Source organism: Rhododendron vialii, chromosome 12a (assembly GCF_030253575.1).
Source record: "Rhododendron vialii isolate Sample 1 chromosome 12a, ASM3025357v1".
NCBI lineage: Eukaryota > Viridiplantae > Streptophyta > Magnoliopsida > Ericales > Ericaceae > Rhododendron > Rhododendron vialii.
In genome coordinates, this window is record NC_080568.1 from 1,937,353 (window position 1) to 1,959,010 (window position 21,658).

The 21,658-nt window shown below is 36.5% G+C and overlaps 3 protein-coding genes across 7 annotated transcripts; 1 reads left to right on the forward strand and 2 right to left on the reverse strand.

Moving 5' to 3' along the window:
- Nucleotides 1–1,560: 1,560 nt before the first annotated feature.
- On the reverse strand, nt 1,561–7,982 carry LOC131311573 (probable polygalacturonase At3g15720). Its single transcript, XM_058339066.1, has 10 exons — nt 7,862–7,982; nt 7,798–7,814; nt 6,184–6,312; nt 5,453–5,593; nt 4,889–5,038; nt 4,415–4,622; nt 3,926–4,007; nt 3,526–3,634; nt 2,768–2,884; nt 1,561–1,836 (listed from the first exon to the last, which is right to left on the reverse strand). Exons 1-10 carry the CDS (start codon nt 7,980–7,982, stop codon nt 1,561–1,563), a joined length of 1,350 nt encoding a protein of 449 aa, XP_058195049.1.
- Nucleotides 7,983–8,225: 243 nt separating this feature from the next.
- On the reverse strand, nt 8,226–11,584 carry LOC131311575 (probable polygalacturonase At1g80170). Its single transcript, XM_058339067.1, has 8 exons — nt 11,473–11,584; nt 10,748–10,884; nt 10,616–10,628; nt 10,286–10,512; nt 9,954–10,006; nt 9,531–9,636; nt 8,692–8,784; nt 8,226–8,504 (listed from the first exon to the last, which is right to left on the reverse strand). Exons 1-8 carry the CDS (start codon nt 11,582–11,584, stop codon nt 8,226–8,228), a joined length of 1,020 nt encoding a protein of 339 aa, XP_058195050.1.
- Nucleotides 11,585–14,107: 2,523 nt separating this feature from the next.
- LOC131311846 (2,3-bisphosphoglycerate-independent phosphoglycerate mutase) lies at nt 14,108–21,437 on the forward strand. 5 transcript variants are annotated; one of them, XM_058339439.1, is made up of 10 exons: nt 14,108–14,203; nt 14,354–14,545; nt 15,548–15,675; nt 16,402–16,552; nt 16,652–16,855; nt 17,862–18,286; nt 18,381–18,573; nt 18,666–18,761; nt 19,973–20,128; nt 20,986–21,437. In XM_058339439.1, the coding sequence occupies exons 2-10, from the start codon at nt 14,384–14,386 to the stop codon at nt 21,148–21,150; spliced, it is 1,680 nt and encodes a 559-aa protein (XP_058195422.1). In that variant the 5' UTR covers nt 14,108–14,203; nt 14,354–14,383; the 3' UTR covers nt 21,151–21,437. The 5 variants fall into 5 exon arrangements, with proteins under 5 accessions (XP_058195422.1, XP_058195420.1, XP_058195418.1 ...); XM_058339437.1 differs by having other exon boundaries at nt 14,125–14,203; nt 14,364–14,545; XM_058339435.1 differs by having other exon boundaries at nt 14,140–14,203; nt 14,333–14,545.
- The last annotated feature ends 221 nt before the right edge of the window (nt 21,438–21,658 follow it).

Below are 21,658 nucleotides of genomic sequence, written 5' to 3' on the forward strand. Positions count from 1 at the left end.
TTTTAAATTTCTCTTGTCATGACGATGCAATAATCTCCAAAAAATTGAAAAAAATTAACAAATACGAAAAAAATTTGAATAAGGACAAAAGAATAAGCCAGTTGACTTATTTAACTGAACGGGGCCTTAGAGCATCAACAGTGGAATAAACAAATATGAATAATCAAAACATGCCGCATCAGCTTTTGATTATTCATTTAAAAGTTGCTAAAGTTAGCAATGTCAAATCTCACATTGGTTATTTTTTACCCATAATCAAAATCAATAGGCCCTCCAAACTTTTTTCCTTCATTTCACACATATTTTTTGAAAAAGCTATTTTTGAAGGAAAAAAACAGTTTATGTTAGAAACAGTTAAAAAAAATTAGTTTTTCAAAATAAAAAATATTTTTTCAAAAAACACACTTTGTTCACTTAAAAACTGTAAATACAATTTTGAGAAATTTTGAAAGAATTATATTTACACAAATAGTTTTAAAATAAAAACTATAAATATAGTTTTTTAAAAACATATTTTGTGTAAAAAACAGTTTTCTATAAAAGAGTTTTGAAATTTCAAAAACAGATTTTTGAAAAACACACTTTATTTACTTATAGTTTTAAAAAATTTTGAAAAAATTGTTTTTTGTAAAAAAAAAAAAGTTTCTGAAAAAAACAGAAAAAAAATCTGAAAGTTATAGTTTTTTAAAATTATTTTTTGGAAACATTGTTGAGAGAGAGAGAGAGAGAGAGAGAGAGAGAGAGAGAGAGATAAGGTTTTTGTGTAATGTTGATGCACTTGATTGAAAGATAAAATTTGGTTATTGACAAAATATTACTAGCTTTGATTTTTGAAGAGCCAAAATTTGATGAGTTGTTAAGAGGTTGCTAGGTTTGATTATTCCAATGTGAGCACTTTTTTTATCCAACATTGCTAATTTTAATAATTTTTTGTTTTGCTTATTCCACTGTGGATGCTCTTATGACCGTTAGGTCATGATGTTCATACTACTTTTTGGTATGTCCAAACACAACCACAAAAAGTAAGAAAGCCATGATCTTTTTTTTCTTTTCTTTTTTTAATCTCGAGTTACAAAACGTGGTCTTCAAATATGTGATTAGAAGTCTCATATTTTCAATCGCGGTTTAAACCCGTGATAGAAGAATCGAACAATCTAAGTCAAAACTAACAAGTGTGATTGTTATCTACATTAGAACTCAACTTTTACCTAAAACCGTGATCATCTCTGTGTTGTTATCTCGGGTCGTAATAAAATTGTGATTGTAATCATATAAAATATTTTCGGCTTGTGACCGTGATCAACAAGTATCTTCACAAAGCCTCTTTGCACGTGTTGTGGCGTATTAACAGATATTGATGGGTTACAAGGGGCAAAGAGAGAGCTCGGTTGCCGGAGTATGATCATTAAAGTAAAATAAAATAACTTTAAGGACGGGGTTGTTATTTTACCTTTCTTAAGTGAGGGGGCTTCCACGTAATTAACCAATATTGAGGAATACACTGGATTGATTCCTGAAGATCAGGATTAGAACAAAACCTAAAGTATACATCAAGGGTGGTTAACTGTGTAGAGGCTTATCATCTTCATTGGGAAGTAAGCAGGGAACACTAGGCATGTTAGAAGCACTTGAAGTTCCATGGGCATTGATGCATTTTGAGGAAATATAACCATCTTTTCCCCCTCCAGCATTAGCTGATGCTGTTATGCTGATCCCATCCAGCACTAGCCGATTGCAACCTACGCTTTCACTGCACAGTAATTGGACCGCCGCTCGGGAGGCAGACGTCCCGGTAAATCCGATGAATGAGATGTCACTTATCTTCACCGCCGACGTCTGTAAAACCGATACTTCATATGAGACATAAGAAGGAGTGTAAGCAACTTGATTTTTTCATTTAGTAATGCTACACGCACAGCAAATGTGAACAGATTTTGTGCACAGATTTTTTGTGGGGCCCACTTCGGGTCCCACACAAATAATCCGAGCCGTTCATTAAATGTAAAACATTTTTTCAAGGGCCCCCGCAAAAAATCAGCTCAATCCGATATCTATAAGTGTTTGATTCAATCATTTAACTTTTCATTATCCTGAGATTCGAATGAAAAGTTAAATGATTGAATCAACCATGTATGAGTATCGGATTAAGCTGATTTTTTGCGAGGGCCTTTGAAAAAATGTTTTACATTTAATGAACGGCTTGGATTATTTGTGTGGGACCCGTAGTGGGCCCCACAAAAAATCTGTGCACAAAATCTGTGCACATTTGCTATGCGTGTAGCATTACTGTTTTTCATTTGTCATTTTAAAAATTAGATATCATTTAGTAGTACTTTTTAAAAACAAGTTTGGATAACCAAATCAAAGAACTTCCCCCCAAAAGTTCTTGATTGAGAGAGAGAGAGAGAGAGAGAGAGAGAGAGAGAGAGAGTAGTGCAACATTTGTTGCATTTCCCTTTGAAGATAAGTAGTTTTTGCAGAGTCCTTTTCAGAAACAAGTTTTTAAAACAACAGCAATTCATTGCTTCCCTATCATACTCAGTTTTCAAAAAAAAATCACGAACGCAAAAGCTTGTTTTGGGATTTTGCCTCTGAAAAAGGACTACTATTGAAATACGTTTTCGAAATGATGTTCGCCGAACAAGTTTTCTGTATTTTGTAAGACATGAGAGCTCGACGATACTGATCTGGGTAAGTAATAAGTATTCTAAGATGTCCAAGTTTTTTTTTTTTTTCCATTGAGCTTCATGAATATTGTTGGTCTTACTTGATTTTTGCAATTCTTGCTACCGTCGCAATAGTACTGGTTAATCAAGATGGGGTTCTTAGATTCAACTAGGGTAATGTCCTTGAACAAGATATTCTTAGCAAATCCCGAGCCACCCTGTATAGGACACAACAAATCTGGTTAATTGAGGGAGGAAAAAAAAGGATGTGGAAAAAAGAGAGCAAGAATCATGCAATAGAAGAGACTAGTTACACTAAACTAGATTTGTCAAATCGTATTTATTAGCTGTCCGCTCTCAGGTTGGGCAGTACGGTTGGCGAGGACAATCACTCATTCTTAAAATCGGTGTTCTCTTAAGAATCTAATACGAAAGAGTCGGACTTTGTATATAGCAATGTTACAAACACATAGCATAAAAAAATTGCACAGAATCTTGCATTGAAAACGATGAAAAGTCGATAGGTGGTTTGTGATTACACTAGATTCAGGCCTCCTTCGGTTAGCATTGCTTAAAATAAACACATAAGTTAAGTAAATTTGTACTTATATTAAAAAAAAAGTAATTAAATTTGTATTGTTAAAAGACAATTTTATCCATGCGCACTGTTATCTTTATCTCTATTCACATGAAATTACCAACCAAATTACCTCTCATACGAAAAAAATGAATGCAAAAAGTTAAGATAATTCAGTTATTTCATGCAAAAAATGACAAGAAAATAGGTGGATGAAGATAAAAGAGGGCTGCAAAAATCATTTTCCTACTTTTTCAGTGTTTTAACTCTATTTTAGAGTACCTGCCATGTCTTGATCCTTGCCGCATTTTGAGTCCCAAAGAAGGTGCAATTTACTACATGCACCTCTTCCACGGTTCCTTTACTCCCATCTTTTCCCAAGCTTCCAATGCTAAGTAAGAATATATACAAACACACCAATACTTTGTCAATAGAAATTTCCAACGACCAGAACTTGGGGTTCTTGTAGTGCAGAATCGTCCATCTCGGCTATCAATGGTTTAGATTTCGTCTCGACAATGGACGGCTTGGATCTACAGAAGCCAAGATGAAATGTGAACCACTGATTGTCGAGATAGACGGCTTAGATCGCGCACTAATAGTGCTCGAGAGCACTACAAGGACCTCAAACTATAGCAGCTTATTGCGAAAAATCATAGTTGTTTTTCTATGATGAACAAACCTTATTCCATGGCCTGGGCCACAATGTACTCCGGTAATGTTGACGTAGGAGCAGCCAGTATTGAGAGCAATGCAATCATCACCTAAAAATATGACAAACAAATTTTACTATATTTTTCTAATTATTGAGAATTTTCCCGTGAAGTGAAGTAGGGAAAATAAATACGGTTTCCTTTCCGTGTTTGTTTGACACAAGAATTTTATGAGTAAACTACAGTATAACTGTTTTTTTTTTTTTTTTTTTTTTCAAATGGAAATTCTATGGTATAACTGTTTAACTATGTATAAAACTAGTTTAAAAAATAAGACGCTTCCACAATCTTATACTTCACATAGCAAGACAATTTCTTAGGAAAGAACTACTCGCAGGTTTCACAAATTTCTTGGTTAGTTGATTTTCATACTTTTTCACTCATTTCAAGCCTGCTAATAATCTCAGCAACAATCAAAAGAGCAACAAGGAAAAAAAGCAGTAGGAATGTAAACGTACCCGTTTTGATGACGGAATCTTGAATTGTAACCCTGGTGGACAGAGAGATATCGATGCCATCGGTATTAGGGACTGTGCCGGGTGTTGTTATATTGATGTTGGAGATTGTGATGTCAGCACAGTTTGTCATTGAGATGTGATTTTGTGGAGCGTTTGTAATTCTCAATTCGCTAACTTGAAGATTCCTACAACTGTTGATTGTCAAAACCTGCCATTCATAAAAACCCATCAATATTGTAACAACAAAAATCATTCGTGCATGCGAACAGTGGCTGAGTTAGGATTCGATAAGGGGAAAAAAAAAGAGAGACTTCTACTTACCGGAGGTGCATCGGTACCACACTTATTATTCTCCTGAAAATTAAAAACGGATCTAATTTTAAGTACTAATTCTTCCCATAAATCGAGGATATAAAATTAAATGGAAATTTAATATAAAATTTAAGTGCTTCGAATGTCAATTAATTAACCCACTTTTCCACAAATTGCCCACCAACTTGGCCCATTGCCATCAACGTCTCCATCTCCATTGACAATAAGTCCATCTACTTTGCTGAAAACTAGCCAAAATCTTGTTCCATTACCAAAATCTTTCTTGATTGGTGCTATAATGTTGCCTAAAACCTGCATTAGAGGAAATTAATAATTAAAATATGCATTAGTTTATATGAAGAGATTTAACAACCTAAACACTTTTCTCTCTCTCTCTAATAACAAGCAAAATCTCAGCCTTCCGTTTTGGCAATCAATAGTCTGGATTTTAAAAAAACTATTCACGCGAATAGTTTAACTATTATAAGCAAATAGTTTTTTTAAAAATCCGAACCGTCCAAAATATTTTTAGAGGTGCGTGATTGAGTGCCGTAAACTTTATTTACGGGTTGCTCCGTAAAGAAGTTTTTCTCTTATATGAAATGTATTACAAATTAATATCAATGACGTTGATATTAATTCCTCTTTCCAATAATTAGTTGTCAATTAATTGGATATTTATCCGAACTCGTTGCGAAAAATATAATGATTGCTAAATAATATTACCTGAAAATTGATTGAAGGGGATTTGCATGGGCCTTCGAACAACGCCGTCTTCAACAAGAATGTCTTACCCTTTGGTACAAGGAGACTAGAATTTTCATTTGATGTAGATCCACAAACTTCTTTCCAAGCCTTCTGAAAAGCCTTTTTTTTTTTTTTTTTTTGAAAAATTAATTTCAGAACAAACTATTAGTAATGTTCTTATAATGGTCATGTTGCAATAAATAAATGTAATTTCGTATGTATATCCCGTGTACGAATTAAATCCTCCAATATGACATTCCATATCAAACAATAGACATTTCGTTACCCCAAAGGTTTAGCCAAGTGGATGTGAGAGAAGTACAATATATAAATTAGCTTCCTAAGAGCATTTTTCTAAAGGAATAAGCGAAATGAAATTTACATTAACTTTGAAGAGTTATTTGAAGAGTTACATTATAAAAGAAATTATCCAAAGGCAAAAATTAAATGTGCTAAAATCGCGCCAAAGAATTTAACGCACTTGTCCCGTTAAGTGAGTAAAAAAAAAAATCGCGTTAACGAATCTCTAAAATTACAAAAATTCGCTCTTTACCTACTGCCAAGGTATTTAACTCCGCTATCTAAAATTTATGGCTGCGACCTGCTTTTATATGCATGGAAATGTACATTACGTGCACAGAATCACCAATCAAATTATGGACGTGAGATGGCATGAGAGTGTACGAGTAGTAATTTTTATTTATTTTTACCTTAGAATCATCTGTTTCACCATCTCCAACAGCCCCAAATTCTACCACGTCAAAGCCTCCTCCTTGTGCTGATGATTCCACCATAACCATGCATAGGAGTAGTAGAAGCAAAGCAATAGTGTGAAAACCCTGCATACACAAATACAAAAACTTGATGAACCCATTACTAATAATTTATATGTATTCACCACTTGAAAGTATCTCGTAGAAAGAGATCGAGTCAGAGCCGGCCCCGAGCTAAAGCAAGAGATGCGGCCGCTTCAGGTTCCCGAATAGCCAGGGCCGGCTCTATAGAGATCGAGTTAGAGAGAGTGAGTGAGAGTTTATAGCTCTAACCATCGCTATAGTGGTCACACAAATGTATTTATGTATGGATGCGAATCGTAGAGACAACGTCAAGGGGCCGGTGAGGAATCCAAATTTATGAACTAAATTGAATATATATAATGGTCACCCAGATGTTTTTTTTTTTGGTAAGTGGTCACGCAAATGTTTGGCTAATTCTACCCCAGGGTCATACGTCCTAATCGGTTCTTTAATTTAGATCTTTTTAGGGTAACAAATCATGCATTATATGGAATTTTAGTGAATTAGTACGTATCTCTAGTTTGACTGCACTAAAATTACTAGTAGGAAACTATATCTATATATCTAAATATAAATTAACTGAATCTTGGGTACTGAAAAGGAGTAAGTAACGTGCCATAATTCCATTTAACCATTTTTTCCCTCCCAAAAAAAGATTCAAATTTGTTGACCATCCATCAATTAATATTGCTTCATGCGATTAATTATGTTATGTCAACCCCTCTCTTTTACTGCTCAAATGTTACTAAAAACATATGTACAAAACTAATTCGTGGGAAAATTTTATTGGAAAATAAATCGCGGGAAACCGAATCGAGTCTGCGGCAAAAAAATCTCCCCGGCCCACGTTATTGGAATGTTAATTGTTTTTACGGCAACATTCTTGGAAAGAGAATCGATTTTTTCGCACTCAATTGTACAATTTGATCCTCTATATATGGTATTGTATTGTGTAAGAAATCTTCTCATCAAATAAGTTAACATGTGAATTAATATGGTAATATAAATAAGAAATTAGACGATATAAAAAAGAAAAAAGAAAAAAGAAAAAAGAAGAAGCTGGCCGGTGATATTTCGAGGCGCATTGTCATTTTCATAAAATCAGTGTTGCCTCCCTGCTTAAAGGCTGTAACAGACACCAATGAGCACTCCAAGATTTAGCCCAATGTGATCACAACCGTCTTTGTTTAGAGTTCACGCGCGCCCTCCAAGTAAAAACACGTTCTAGTACTGAAAATGTGTATAACAATAGAATCGTAAAAATCACTTGTAAGGCCCTATATAGGCCTTGTGACTCTCCACAAAATGTAATCATTAACGCAAATTATCAAGAATAATAAGCCACATTAATATTGTAACAAATTAACCAATCATTAAAAGGCTAATTTAGCTTATGAACATGAGGGCTGTATGTAACTTCCCAAGTTTAATATGAATGATAAATTCAGAAAATGAGTTAGAGGAATAGTAATAATTCTAACAACCCTCCACAAAAGTTTCTAAGTGATTTTGGCCATTGTTTTGTACAAATTCTGCGTCCGCCGCTGGATATTAAACAACAGAAAACAACTGAACCTTCGAAAATACGGACCACTGGAACGAAAAAGAAGCATCTCTATTTTCCTTTGTTCATCCAACGTAGCTCTCCCAAATAGCTTTCCATCTTTTGAAAAAGGGGGTTTTTGTCTCCACCTCGAGAACAAATTACTCATTTTTCTTAGACAGATTATTTTAGACACAGATTGTTGTCCAACGTATAGAACATGCGGTAGTCGCATCAGGCTAGCCTCTGAAAGCCAGTCGGGGAGCCACTTTCAACCATTGACATGCTATGTCAAATTTGTGATTGCCTACTGCCCATCAAAGATGGAGCTCGATCGATATCGGAAAACAATACACTGAATTCTGAATGAATTCAGGAGTAGAACAAAACCTAAAGTATACATCAAGGGTAGTTAATCGTGTAGAAGCTCGTCATCATCATTGGGAAGTAAGCAGGGAACACTAGGCATGTTAGAAGCACTTGAAGTTCCATGGGCATTGATGCATTTTGAGGAAATATCACCATCTTTTCCCCCAGCTGTAAGATTAGGTGATGCTGTTATGTTGATCCCATCCAGCACTAAGCGATGGCAACCTACACTTTCACTGCATAGTAATTGCACCGCGGCTCCGGTAGCAGACGTCCCGGTAAATCCGATGAATGAGATGTCACTTATCTCCACCGCCAACGTCTGTAAAATGGACTACTATTTTTCAAAATATGTTTTGGAAATTAAACGCGTTCGCCAAACAAATTTTCTGTATTTTCTAATACATGGGAACACGACGATACCAATTTGGGCAAGTAAATAATATTCAAAATGTCCAAGTATTTTTATTTTTTTATTTCTTGAGCTTCATGAGTATTGTTAGTCTTACTTGATTTTTGCAATGCTCCATATCGTCGCAGTAATACTGGTCAATCAAGATGGGGTTCATAGATTCAGGGGTAATGTTCTTGAACGAGATCTTCTAAGCAAATCCAGAGCCACCCTGTATAGGACACACGAACCTAGCTAATTGAGGGGGAAAAAAAAGGATGTGGAAAAAAACAGAAGAGGAATCATGCAATAAAAGAGACTAGTTACACTAAACTAGATTTGTAATATCGCATTATTAGCAGTCCGCTCCCAGGTTGGGCAGCACAAGTCAGAGAGAGACAATCACTCATTCATAAAATTTTTATTTTGTATATACCTGATTTTGAATATTATTGATAATTATTCGTGAATTGCTACTTATAATTGCAATAATTTTGGTTCGATTTGATAAAAAACCGGTTAATTTACATTCTCATTTCTCAATTTCTTTCATAAATAAAAAAATAAGCAAGTGATAGTTGATGTAGCCTAAAGAATCATTTTAATGTACAAATGTAATGAATTGGAAAGCAAAAACCTTATGATATAATAAGTATACATTCCGATAAAAAATATATGTCTATTAAGCCGGTCTTCCAGGGTTAAAATCCTGACTCTGCCACTGATAACCACTGCTAGTGCAACTGGTTGTCTCCTTTCCCCCTCCGTGGTGGCCTTGGTTCGAGCCCCACAAGGGGCGGGCTATGGATAGCCCATGGACTTCCTCCTTCCTTGTTCTAATTCTAACATTCCACCAACCCCACTAATGTATACAATATTGAAAAAAAAAAATAGATAAAAGAGGACTGCGAAAATCATTTGCTTGCTTTTTCGGTGTCTAATTCTATTTTCGAGTACCTGCCATGTCATCCTTGCCGCATTTTTAGTCCTAAAGAAGGTACAATTTACTACATGCACCTCTTCCACGGTTCCTTTACTCCCACCTTCTCCCAAGCTTCCAATGCTAAGTAAGAGTATATAAATACGTATCAATACTTAACCCAAAGAAACAGCAACTGGGTCCCTGCAGGTCAGAATCGTCTATTTTGGCTATCAATGGTTTACATATCATCTCGACAATAGTCGATCGGCTTGGATCTACGGAAAGCCGAGATGAAATGTGGATCACTGATTGTCAAAATAGACGGCTTAGATCGCGCGTTAGTAGTGCACGAGAGCACTACAGGGACCCCAAACCATGACAGCTTATTGTAAAATTAAAATCATTGTAGTTTTTCTATGATCAACAAACCTTATTCCATGGCCTGGGCCACAACGCACACTAGTAACGTTGATGTAGGAGCAGCCAGTGTTGAGAGCAATGCAATCATCACCTAGAAATATGACAAACACGTTAATTCTAACATTTTTCCTTTCACTTTTTACCGTGGTCGAAAAATTAAAAAATGGAAAACGATTTTCTAATTATTGAGTAATTTTTGGTGAAGTGAAAGTAGGGAAAAATAAAATACGGTTTCCTTAATTGGCGTGCTTGTTAGACGCAAGATTTTTATGAGTAAATTACGGTATAATAACTCTTTAACTATGACCTCAACAACAATATCGAATGAGCAACAAGCAAAAAAGGCTAGCTAGTAGGAATTTATACATACCCGTTTTGATGACGGAATCTTGAATTTTAATCCTGGTGGATAGAGAGAGACGTCGATGCCATCGATATTCGGGGTTATGTTGGGTGTTATTATATTGATGTTGGAGATGGTGGCGTCAGCACAGTTTGCCATTGAAATGTGATTACGTGAAGCGTTTGTAATCCTCAATCCACTAACTTGAAGATTGTTACAACCGTCGAATTTCAAAACTTGCCATTCGTAAAATCCTATTAACCTAACAACAAAAATTGAAGATTTTTTTTATTTTTTTTGGTGAAACAGACGATATTATAAAAGAGAGGCTTCTACTTACCGGAGGTCTACTAGTACCGCACCCATTTCCCTGGAAATTAACAACCGATCTAATTTTTAAGTACTAATTCTTTCCACTAATCGAGGTTGTTAAATTAAATGGAGATTAATATAAGATTTAAGTGCTTCAAATAGTATTAATTAACCCACATTTTCACAAGAACTCCACCAACTTGACCCATTGCCATCAACATCTCCATTGACAGTAAGTCCATCTACATTGCTGAAAGCTAGCCAAAATCTTGTTCCACTTCCAAAATCTTTCTTGGTCGGTGCTATAATGTTGCCTACCTGCATTAATTTCCATTATTAATACAAAAAGGGAGAGAGAGAGATGAATAAAACATGCATACCAATGAGTAATGAAAATAAGCCAATTTTGCAAATTTTTTCGTCTTTATTCAAAAAAAAATTGATTTCGATCATAATTTTTAACTTTTTAGATTCCTCTCATCATGACGATGCAATAATCCCCAAAAAATTGACGAAAAACTAACAAATACGAAAAAAAATTTAAATAAGGACAAAAAAAATAAGCCACTTGACTTATTTAGCCGAACGGAATTTTGGGTCCAAATTAATAAAAACAAAAAATAAGAAAGATGTACAGATGTAACAAGAGGGGTTGGGATCTTTTAACAAATTAAACTTGAAAGGGGCCTGGGCCTAGCCCACTTTGGTGGGTTAGGTTGGGCATTTTAGGCCTTCAGGTGTTGGGTTTTGCCTTATAAAAGAACGTTTGGATTTTTTTCAATTGGATGTATTTTTCAATTTTTGGTTGGAATCTCATTTTTTAAAATTTCTTCCCATAATATAATAAAAGGCTACTTTTGCCGATTAAAAAAAATCCGAAGGAATAGTGATTTGAAAATTACACATTCCCAAGTAGAGCATGAGGTATCCAGACTCCCCTTGGAATAATGAGAAATTATTAATTGCCCTTATAGTCCCGCCAAGTGATGCTCCAAAGGCCTCCACATCACTCATTCACGCGGGTGCAAAATAAAATGTAATAATTTATGAACCCCACGTAAATATACGGTGGTGAAGGTTCCTGAAACACCACGTAACTTTGCTCTCGAAGCACTGAATAATCATTTTGGAATAACGCTAGGTACTAGTACTACTAGTTTGTTAGGTGAGAGGTCCGTGAGGAACTGAAAAGGAACGAAGAGGAAGGTAAAAGCATCTTCAAGGAATATGAAAAAAGCATCTTCAAGGAATATGCGAAATTCAAAGTTCACCTAGAGCTCATTTTAAAAATATATATAAGCTCTATATAAGCTCTAAAGTTGTTGACAAATTCGTAGATTGTGACAAATGTTTTTTAGTATTGGCAAAATATCATCACATCCCGATGAAAAAGAGAATGTGCCAAAATATATTGGACTCCTTTTTCATACTAGGACTAGAAATTTGACAAAGAGAGAAAGATATGGCATAACCACGTGTGCAAACGAGCTGAACTGAGCCGAGCCTAGTTGAGCTTCGTTGTGTTTGAGTTTAACTTGTTTATTAAACGGACATAAAACTTAAGCTCAAGCCCTTTACGAGCCGAGCTTGGCAAATTTACTTAATGAGCATTTTTAAACGAGCCGAACCTATTCAAACGAGCCATACTTTGCCAGCCGAGCTTTTGATTGTTGAGCTAAACGAACCAAAAATTTGAGCTTGAGCTCGGCTTGTTTACTAAACCAGTCGAGCCACGAGCTGCTTGAGAGCAGCTTAGTTTGTTTCCAACCCTAGTCATAACCTAGATGAGGAATTGATATTCTTAGCCCCCAAAAATGGCGAAATTGACATTCGTGGGTTGAATTTGTATCACATTTAAGCCACTTTCACCCAAAAAAATCGAGAAGGCACTAGGCCAGTTTTATTGTATTATTGAAGTACATCGGAGTACAATAAAGATCCCAAAAGGAAAGAGAAAGATCTCCACATAAGGAAGAAAAAGGCTCCACAAAGAGAGAACAACCTCCATGCAAGGAAGGCCACAATCCTCCACGCAAAGATGAAGTATTGAAATAACAAAAAGAACCTCCACGGGAGGATATGGACCACACAAATAAAAGAGAAGCATCTCTATCTTCATTCCTTTTGCCATTGTAGGTTTATCAAATGGCTTCCATCTTCCAAAAAAGGGATTGTAGCTTCCACCCCGGGAAGATGTTGGATTCTTCATGGACAATGGGGGTTGCCCAACATACAGAATATGCGGTAGCTGCGTAAGGCTACCTCTAAAAGACGGGTAGACGACTTGATATGTAAAATCTATGTATTGGTTATAAATGCTCTAAAAGAAAGCATAAGAAAAAATCATTTTGTTTTGGGAGGGGGGAGGGCAATGTTTTGATTGGTTTGTTTACCTATTTTTTAGTGTGTATTTTGATCACTTATTTGTCTTAAGTTAAGTGAAGTGCCCGTTTTAACTTAAGAAAAACCCGCAATTTTTGAGTCTTTTCATTTGTATTTTTTGAATTTGAATTCATATTTTTATGATTGTTCGATTCCTCTTGTCTTGACCAATGTGTAATCTCAAATATTCTAACATTAAAGTTCAAAACAAGTTTTACTAACTACAAAAAATACTCACTGTCTTAAAATTTTGTTAATTATATGGAGATTTATGTAATCCAAACACTTAATCTAGGGAGATTTATGTAATTATTTATCTTAAGAACAAAACAAAGAAAGATATAGTCTACAACTTGTAGTAATTTAGCGAAAACAGGGCCTAAGAAGGAAATGTAATCATATTTTTTGCACTCCGCATTCTTTTCATCACCCTGCAAAATTTGAACTGTGCTTACAATATAGTACAGTACAAGTATAGACACTAAAAGTAAAATTTTGAAGCATATTTATAAAAAAAAAAATAAAGTGCAAAAATGATTAGTAAATTAAGCATTAATATAGAAACAATAAAAATGGGAAAACCTAGAAATAATGCAAGAGACTTTCTTGGCCAACAAACCCACCTCCATGTTTGGTAAGACAGCACGCGTATATGCACGTGCCTTTCAAAGCCTCTGTCACGCTTGCCGTTGTGCTGATATAAAAATCAGAAAGTCTGCTTGCACAGCAAAGGCTGCACAGTAACTGTGCACAGATCAGTTTTGCGCCGTTTCGGATATCGCAAAGATGATCGGAGCCGCTCATTTTGTTCAAAATACTTCGTTTATGGTCCCTGTAAAAAATCACCTCAATCCGATATCGGGAAGAGTGTTTACGAATCATCTAACTTTGCTTCAAAATTTAGGCTAAATTTTGAAGCAAAGTTAGATAATTCGTAAACACACTTCCCGATATCGGATTGAGGAGCCTAAATTTTGAAGCAAAGTTAGATGATTTGTAAATACCCTTTCCAATATCGGATTGAGTTGATTTTTTACAGGGACCATAAACGAAGTATTTTGAACAAAATAAACGGCTCCGATCATCTTTGCGAAACCCGAGACGGTCGCAAAACTGGTCTGTCCACGGCTGCTGTGCAGCCTTTGCTGTGCAAGTAGCAGCGTTGTATAAAAATCCACCATTGGTACAGTCTCTCATTCTACACTCATATCTTCTCTTCTTCTTCCTACCGGTACCCGCCGCATCTTTCAGGTTCTCTTTTTATTCTCTTTCCTCATTTATCCCTTACATACAAATATGCATCTATCGTATGTTTCTTGATGTGGGTTTAGTAGATCTTTTGAATCCATAGCTTGATTGATTTTATTTTATTTTTTACAGTGGGTTTGCGATTTTTTTTAGGGATATTTAGATTTCGGATAGATTTGAGAGATGGGTAGCTCAGGATTCTCATGGAAATTGGAAGATTACTCGAAGCTCGAGAAGGGTAAGATCATAGCCATGATTGTGTTGGATGGTTGGGGCGAAGCCGATCCAGATCAGTATAACTGTATCCATGTTGCTGAAACTCCTGTCATGGATTCCCTCAAAAAGGTCTCTCTCCCTCTCCCTTCCCTCCCCCCCCCCCCCCCCTTCCCTTCTCTCTCTCTATATATATATATATGTGTGTGCGTGTGTGTGTGTGTGTCAATATATGTATATTTGTACTGCTATATATACACACACGTGTACACACGGATGTGTGCATGCATATGATATAGGAGTATGTATTTGCAAAGAAGGACCTGAGTTCAGGGTTGGAGCCAGAAATTTTTGTTAGTGAGGTCAATCATATGCAAGATAATGTTTCTATATCGGAATCCTGAAAAAAAAAAACTAAATTAAGTGGTAATTATAAAGTAGATATACATTGAAATGTAAGTTTGCTTTATAATTGGTCCCAAACACTTGTTATAGTTTGAAAAAAATGCATAATAGCCTCATTCATAATTAGCAACTCTCGAAAGGAACAAAATTTATGCCGTTTTTATGCATTTGAAAAACTTGGGGCAATTAACAATTTTTCGTGGGGTTAAATTTACAAAATTTTACCATATAAACTATCAAATATCCTTGTGATAAATCAAATTAAATGGGGTCAAGCAACCCCACTTGTTCCTACATGCCTCTGCCCTGCTTGAGTGGCGGATGAGCCCTGACGGCCTTCCTACCCAAGTTTCAAAATTTCTTTGTAATTGTAATAATTTCTGGGCGAAGATCTTAAAACTGTTTGCTTGCCCAATATCTTCTTTTAATATCTAACACTATTTCATTATAAATGCATTTTAGTGACTTATACATAGGGATGAAACATTAGGTTCCATAGTTTTCTTTTGATACATGAATGGAGGCACAAGGATGTATTGCACTTAGGCGATTATGCAAGGTTATATTTTTATAACTGTTTTGGGTAGTATTTTCGCATTTATACTAATGTAAGTGATGGTCTTTCACATTTTGGTAAGGTTCGCCCACCCAACGATCAAATTTTGTATCCGTTCCTTTGTGTGAAGAGGGACGGATTATTGACCTTGTTCTGTAATTGGGATTGTTCAGGGTGCTCCTGATAGGTGGAGATTGGTGAGGGCACATGGTAAGGCTGTGGGGCTTCCAACTGAGGATGACATGGGAAACAGTGAAGTGGGTCACAATGCACTTGGTGCCGGACGGATTTATGCACAAGGGTGAATCTTTTCTACTCTCTTTCCTAGTTTGTCTTGTTTTACAGCTAGGCTAGATTTTGATAAATCTGTAGTATTAGGTTGGATTGGTTTGTTCAAAAATGATTTATATGGAATTAATCTATTGAGCTGTATTAGTGTCAATTTTCATCCACAAAATGTGAATAGCTGAGAGTTTTGGAAAGCTAAAAAAATGTCAGTTGCATAGTAGTGGTGCATGAACTTTGACAGGCGATGTGTATAATATGTATGTTTGAAAGGGATACCTGACAAACCGGGTTAGATGAGACAATATGGATTCAATCTCAGCATGAGGATTGAGTCAAATGTTTGAACTTTGGAGCTTTGTAATTGTTGTGACCTGGGAAATTGATGTCTCTGTCTTTTCTGGCTCACTAGAAGACATAATAGCATTAGATAAGAGTCTGCAATACAATCTCTTCCTTCGGTTTTTGGACAAGTAAGAAAGGGAAGAGTATTACTAGGTAACTTTGCAAAGACCCTCTTCTAGAAAACGGATTACTGCATTTAAGCTCAATTATTGCGTGCCTGCCTTTGTGATTATGACTATCTTTTCCAAGCTGAGTGTAAGTTGCTTTGGTCATTATTAACTAGTTGAAGCCCGTTAATTGTTAAGAGTTGTTTACTTGTTTCCATAGTTATTGCCAATGTGTTGTCCTGAAGGCTAATGTAGTTGATAACTAATGTTTTCTATTTGTTACAACACAGGGCAAAACTTGTTGACCTTGCTCTTGCCTCTGGGAAGATTTATGATGGAGAAGGTTTTAGTTATATCAAGGAATCTTTCGAAACCGGCACATTGCACCTCATTGGATTATTGAGTGACGGTGGTGTTCACTCCCGACTTGACCAGTTGCAGGTTCTTCTTCTTCTTCTTCTTGGTTGAGAATTATCTAAATACAGTATCATACTTTTCTTTTCACCTTCGACTGCTAATTTTTGATGATTTTGGGTGCAGTTGTTGATAAAAGGAGCCAGTGACCGTGGTGCCAAAAGAATTAGAGTTCATATTCTTACTGATGGACGCGATGTTTTGGATGGTTCAAGTGTTGGCTTTGTGGAAACCCTCGAGAATGATCTCTCAAAGTTGCGCGAGACAGGTATTGATGCCCAGATTGCATCTGGTGGAGGTCGAATGTATGTCACCATGGATCGTTATGAGGTAGATTTTTGAACTAGTATATTTCGCATGCTTTGCATTAGAAGTTTTGAAAGTGATTGTAGTTGCTCTATTTTGGAGGTTAGAGGTGAATGCATTTTATGTGCATTGCTTTAGTAGTTATTTCAAAGAGTAAGCATGCCCACTTGTATGCAAGCGTGTCTTTATCTTCCATGGGAAAATCAGTTGGTGAAGCGTATCTCTGACACGTGTTTATCTTCCATGGGAAGATCTGTTGGTGTAGCGGATTTCTCACACTGGGGGCAGTCCTTTATTATCTTGCATTCTTTCCAACCTGCTTTGGATCCTTTTTTGGTTGATGCTCGGGCTTGTTATGGCAACGTGTAATTGTTGTTATCGGAGAACTTACTGTTACTGTGTTAGTCAGAATTAGTGCATGCTTGAGCAATAGTAGTATAAGTAATTGGCAAATGTTGTCCATGCTTGTCTCTTGTGCTCTCCCATCGTGTTTAGTTATGCCAGGGAATTCTCCATGGAGCATATCTACCATGAGAAAGACTTTCTAGTTGAAAGCAATAATGAATCGCGTGACTACAGAAACAACAAACAGTAAATATCCCCCAAATTAACACTTTATATGCAACAAAGATATTTTATAATTGACTGGGTTAAATTCGACCCAGTGCTGTCTTCCGTGAACGTGTCTCCATGCTTGTGCATTACTGTATGGTTATACAGCTAATGCACACTTCACTCGAATCACTCCCACTGTTCTGTAACCGAGGTGCCAGGATCAATAACTGTGACACTAAACTGCCCTGGTGCTCTAGTATTTGGGAAGCCCATGTAAGTGATTCCTTGTTTTGGAAAGTAGGTTACAAACACATGGCTTTTCACTACAGGATTTTTTATATTCATATTTCTGCATGTATCAGCAATCTTCTATCTCTCACTGACTACCTTTATGTTTTTTTTACTCTAGTTTGTCTACATCCAATTCAGCTGTCTGGAATCTGATATTGGTTAACTTTTGCTGGTTATTCTGCAGAATGACTGGAGTGTTGTAAAACGTGGGTGGGATGCCCAAGTTCTGGGCGAAGCCCCTTATAAGTTTCGGAGTGCTCTTGAAGCTGTCAAGAAGCTGAGGGAGGCTCCGAAAGCCAATGATCAATACTTACCTCCTTTCGTTATCGTTGATGAAGATGGGAAGGCTGTTGGTCCAATAGTGGATGGCGATGCTGTCGTAACTTTCAACTTCCGTGCAGATCGTATGACTATGCTTGCTAAGGCACTTGAATACGAAAACTTTGATAAATTTGATAGAGTGCGATTCCCTAAGATCCGATATGCGGGAATGCTTCAGTACGATGGGGAGTTGAAGCTTCCAAACCGTTATCTCGTTTCTCCTCCAGAGATAGAGAGGACATCTGGTGAATATTTGACCCATAATGGCGTGCGTACTTTTGCTTGCAGGTAAGTTTGCAGAAAATAAAGGTGTAATGTAATTTTAGGCGCTAATAATCTTTGGTTATTGTCCTCAGACCTTACCTTCTTTTTTCTTCAACAGTGAGACTGTCAAATTTGGTCACGTCACTTTCTTCTGGAATGGAAACCGCTCTGGGTACTTTAATGCGGATATGGAAGAATACGTGGAAATTCCTAGTGATTCTGGAATAACATTTAATGAGCAACCAAAGATGAAGGCTGTGGAGATTGCTGAGAAGGCTAGGGATGCTATTCTGAGCCGCAAATTTCACCAGGTAATTGATAACGTAACCGACAGCTCTGGTGACCATCTAATGAGAATAGTTTAAAATTGGAAAAATAGTTGACTACTTGTTTCTTTCTCTAGGTACGTGTTAACCTACCAAATGGTGACATGGTGGGACATACAGGTGACATTGAAGCCACAATTGTGGCTTGCAAGGCTGCTGATGAGGCCGTGAAGGTATGATGGATTTGAAATTCTCCTACTGCATTGGGTGTTTGTGTAATGATTGCACTTTGTAACTTTGAAGCAACTATCCCTAGATACATATGTGATTTGGTTTAGATTCACCATTTTCTCTCCCATTTCTCGACTTAATACTTTCTTTCTACTTGAAGTCTACAATTCATATCTCAAGATTCTCAGCAATCTCCCCTTGTATTTTTAAGGAGGAAAACTTGCCCCTTCTCCTCCAATATTTGCAAGAGGAGAAGTGAATAAAAAATGGCATGTAGTAAGTGTAGAAGAAGCTCAATAGTATTGTGTCATCTAATTTAACTTAGATGTAAAATAAAAATGGCAAGTGGAAAGTGATAAAGAAGCTCAAGTGTGTTGTGTTATCTAATTTGACTTATGACCTTGGGAAAATCTCGTGTCATCTAATTTGACTAATAAGTTTGCCAGAAAGAAACGAGTCCTATTTCGTAAGTTTGTGTCTACTATCTACAAATTTCGGGTGCAATTTTCAGTAAGACTGTAACTTGAACTTTGTTTTTTGAATTGTTTTTTTGTTACTTAAATATCTAGTTACGGTGGCTGACCTGAGTGAACTTGTATCATAGGAAATAATTAACTGTCATGGGATGACGGGAAGCATAATGATGGTTGACGTGAGTGGTTCAACTGAAGAATAGTAAATGATCAATCAAGTTGTTGGATTCCATGACATAATGATATTTGATGGCGAGCATGGAGAGAAGAAAAATCCCAAATCTTGTAGCATAGAGTAGGTTTTATATATGTAGATTGAGTCTTAATTTTTAGTGATTTAAGGAATAGAATTAGAATGATGCTGGACGGCAAGCATAGGAAGAAAGAAAAAACCAGGTCTTGTCACATGAAGTAGGTTTTATATAACCTGGTTTAGTGGTAGTTTGAGTCTTAATTTTAAGTGATTTACGGAATAGTATGGACATAGTTAATGCCGCCTTATTCAGTTTTAAAAGTTGTCTATTTTTCTTATTGGTCTTCTTAGTCGTCAAAACATTTGTTGATTTGGTAATTCGGACCAATGATTCCTTGTGAAAACTTTCTTTGAGTTCATTACTATGTGTGGTGTGTATATGCATGCTGCTTTAGTTCTGGACCTTCTGGTCTTGTTATGCGCAAGAATGGGTGGAGAACCCGTCTAATCTTCATAGTGATCGTATTGACTTATTGTGGTTTTTCAGATGATACTTGATGCAATAGAGCAAGTGGGTGGAATATATGTGGTTACTGCTGATCACGGAAATGCTGAGGACATGGTGAAGAGGAACAAGAAGGGGGAGCCTCTTCTAGACAAGGCTGGAAAGATTCAAATACTGACTTCTCACACTCTTCAACCAGTAAGTTTATTGCGCTTTCATCGTTATTCGAACTTAAAATACGATATAAAAAGTAAATGGCATCTGAAAAAAGGTAACACATGAAAATGAGAATCTCAGATTATTAATTATCCCCGGGTTATACGGTACACCCCTTTGCCTGGAGCATGCTTCCTTGAAGATCAGTCGAGATTGCATCCTTTATGATGTTCTCCAACACTGTTGAAAAAGAACTAAGTGGAGCTTACTGAAGCAAAGAAGATATAAAATGCATGCACTAGGAACTTTTGGCATTGAGGGAAGGAATCATTGTACTACTTCCTAAAGAAGGAAGAGAGGCATTCATATTGGTAGTTAATAGGTATTACATAGAAGAGGCTGGAGGTTCAAATACCCCTGCCCCATATTTGTAATATGCTGCTCGTTGTAAACAATCAAAAAAGACAGAAAATTTTGATGCTTATGATCAACTGCTAAATGCAATTGGTTGCTTAAGGAAGCTGGTCGCTGCTGTTTTAAGCCTTTTGAAGGTATTGTTTCTGACAATCCATTTAAAAGTGCAAATAAACCAACAAATGAAGGGGGAGAGAATAGCTGTTTAATACTTGAGAGATGGGTGAAACACATCAGATTATTTTCATCCAAGGTGATTGTGGCATGAGCACTTGTTCAACCTGTTAAAGTGGCTCTTACTCTAGAAAGACAGAAGCCACATAATATCCTGCCCATTTCCATGTGGGCCAATTAGCAAGCGAAATCATGCGTTTTGAGTTTGAATATTTGATCATGTCTTAGTTTATAATTTAATGCAATCTTTGTTCTTCAATTGGCTGGTTTATCCGTTCTAATGTCGGATATGTTTCATCTTACTTGTCTAGGTGCCCATCGCAATTGGAGGTCCTGGATTAGCACCTGGTGTGAGATTCCGCAAGGATGTCCCTGAAGGTGGGCTTGCCAATGTCGCTGCGACGGTGATGAATCTCCATGGCTTTGTTGCTCCTAGCGATTACGAGACAACCCTCATCGAGGTTGTTGATGAATAAATCAACTATGAAATACGTAGAAACTTCCTGGAAAATTTTGACTGAAGCAAGCTAGCTGACTTCAATTCAACTGCAGTGAGTTATATTGTATGTGAGGAATTAGACAGCTTAAAGTTTTTCTTAAATAATGATCTAAAGAACAGAAAGATCTCATTATCAATGCTACCACGAAAGCGGATAGCCTTATAGATTATGCATTTGAATTCATGGTATCCATCCCAGATTGTTCAAACTTATGTATCTGCCAAGGGGATATATTGATTTTGTTGGTGAAGATATTCATTTAAGCCTGAGTCGATCGATCATATGAGATTTTTCGGAGACTACACAAAACCGTAACTGCGCTCTATTCTCTATCCCATTTTTCCCCTCTGAGACAAGATATAGTTAATGGTCACGGCTATTATCGTAGTTTTTGGGTCCCTTAAATCATCTCTCCTCCACTACCACCATCCTTATTACTGCCACCATCTCTCCACCACATCCAGTGCTATAACTACCCCACCCC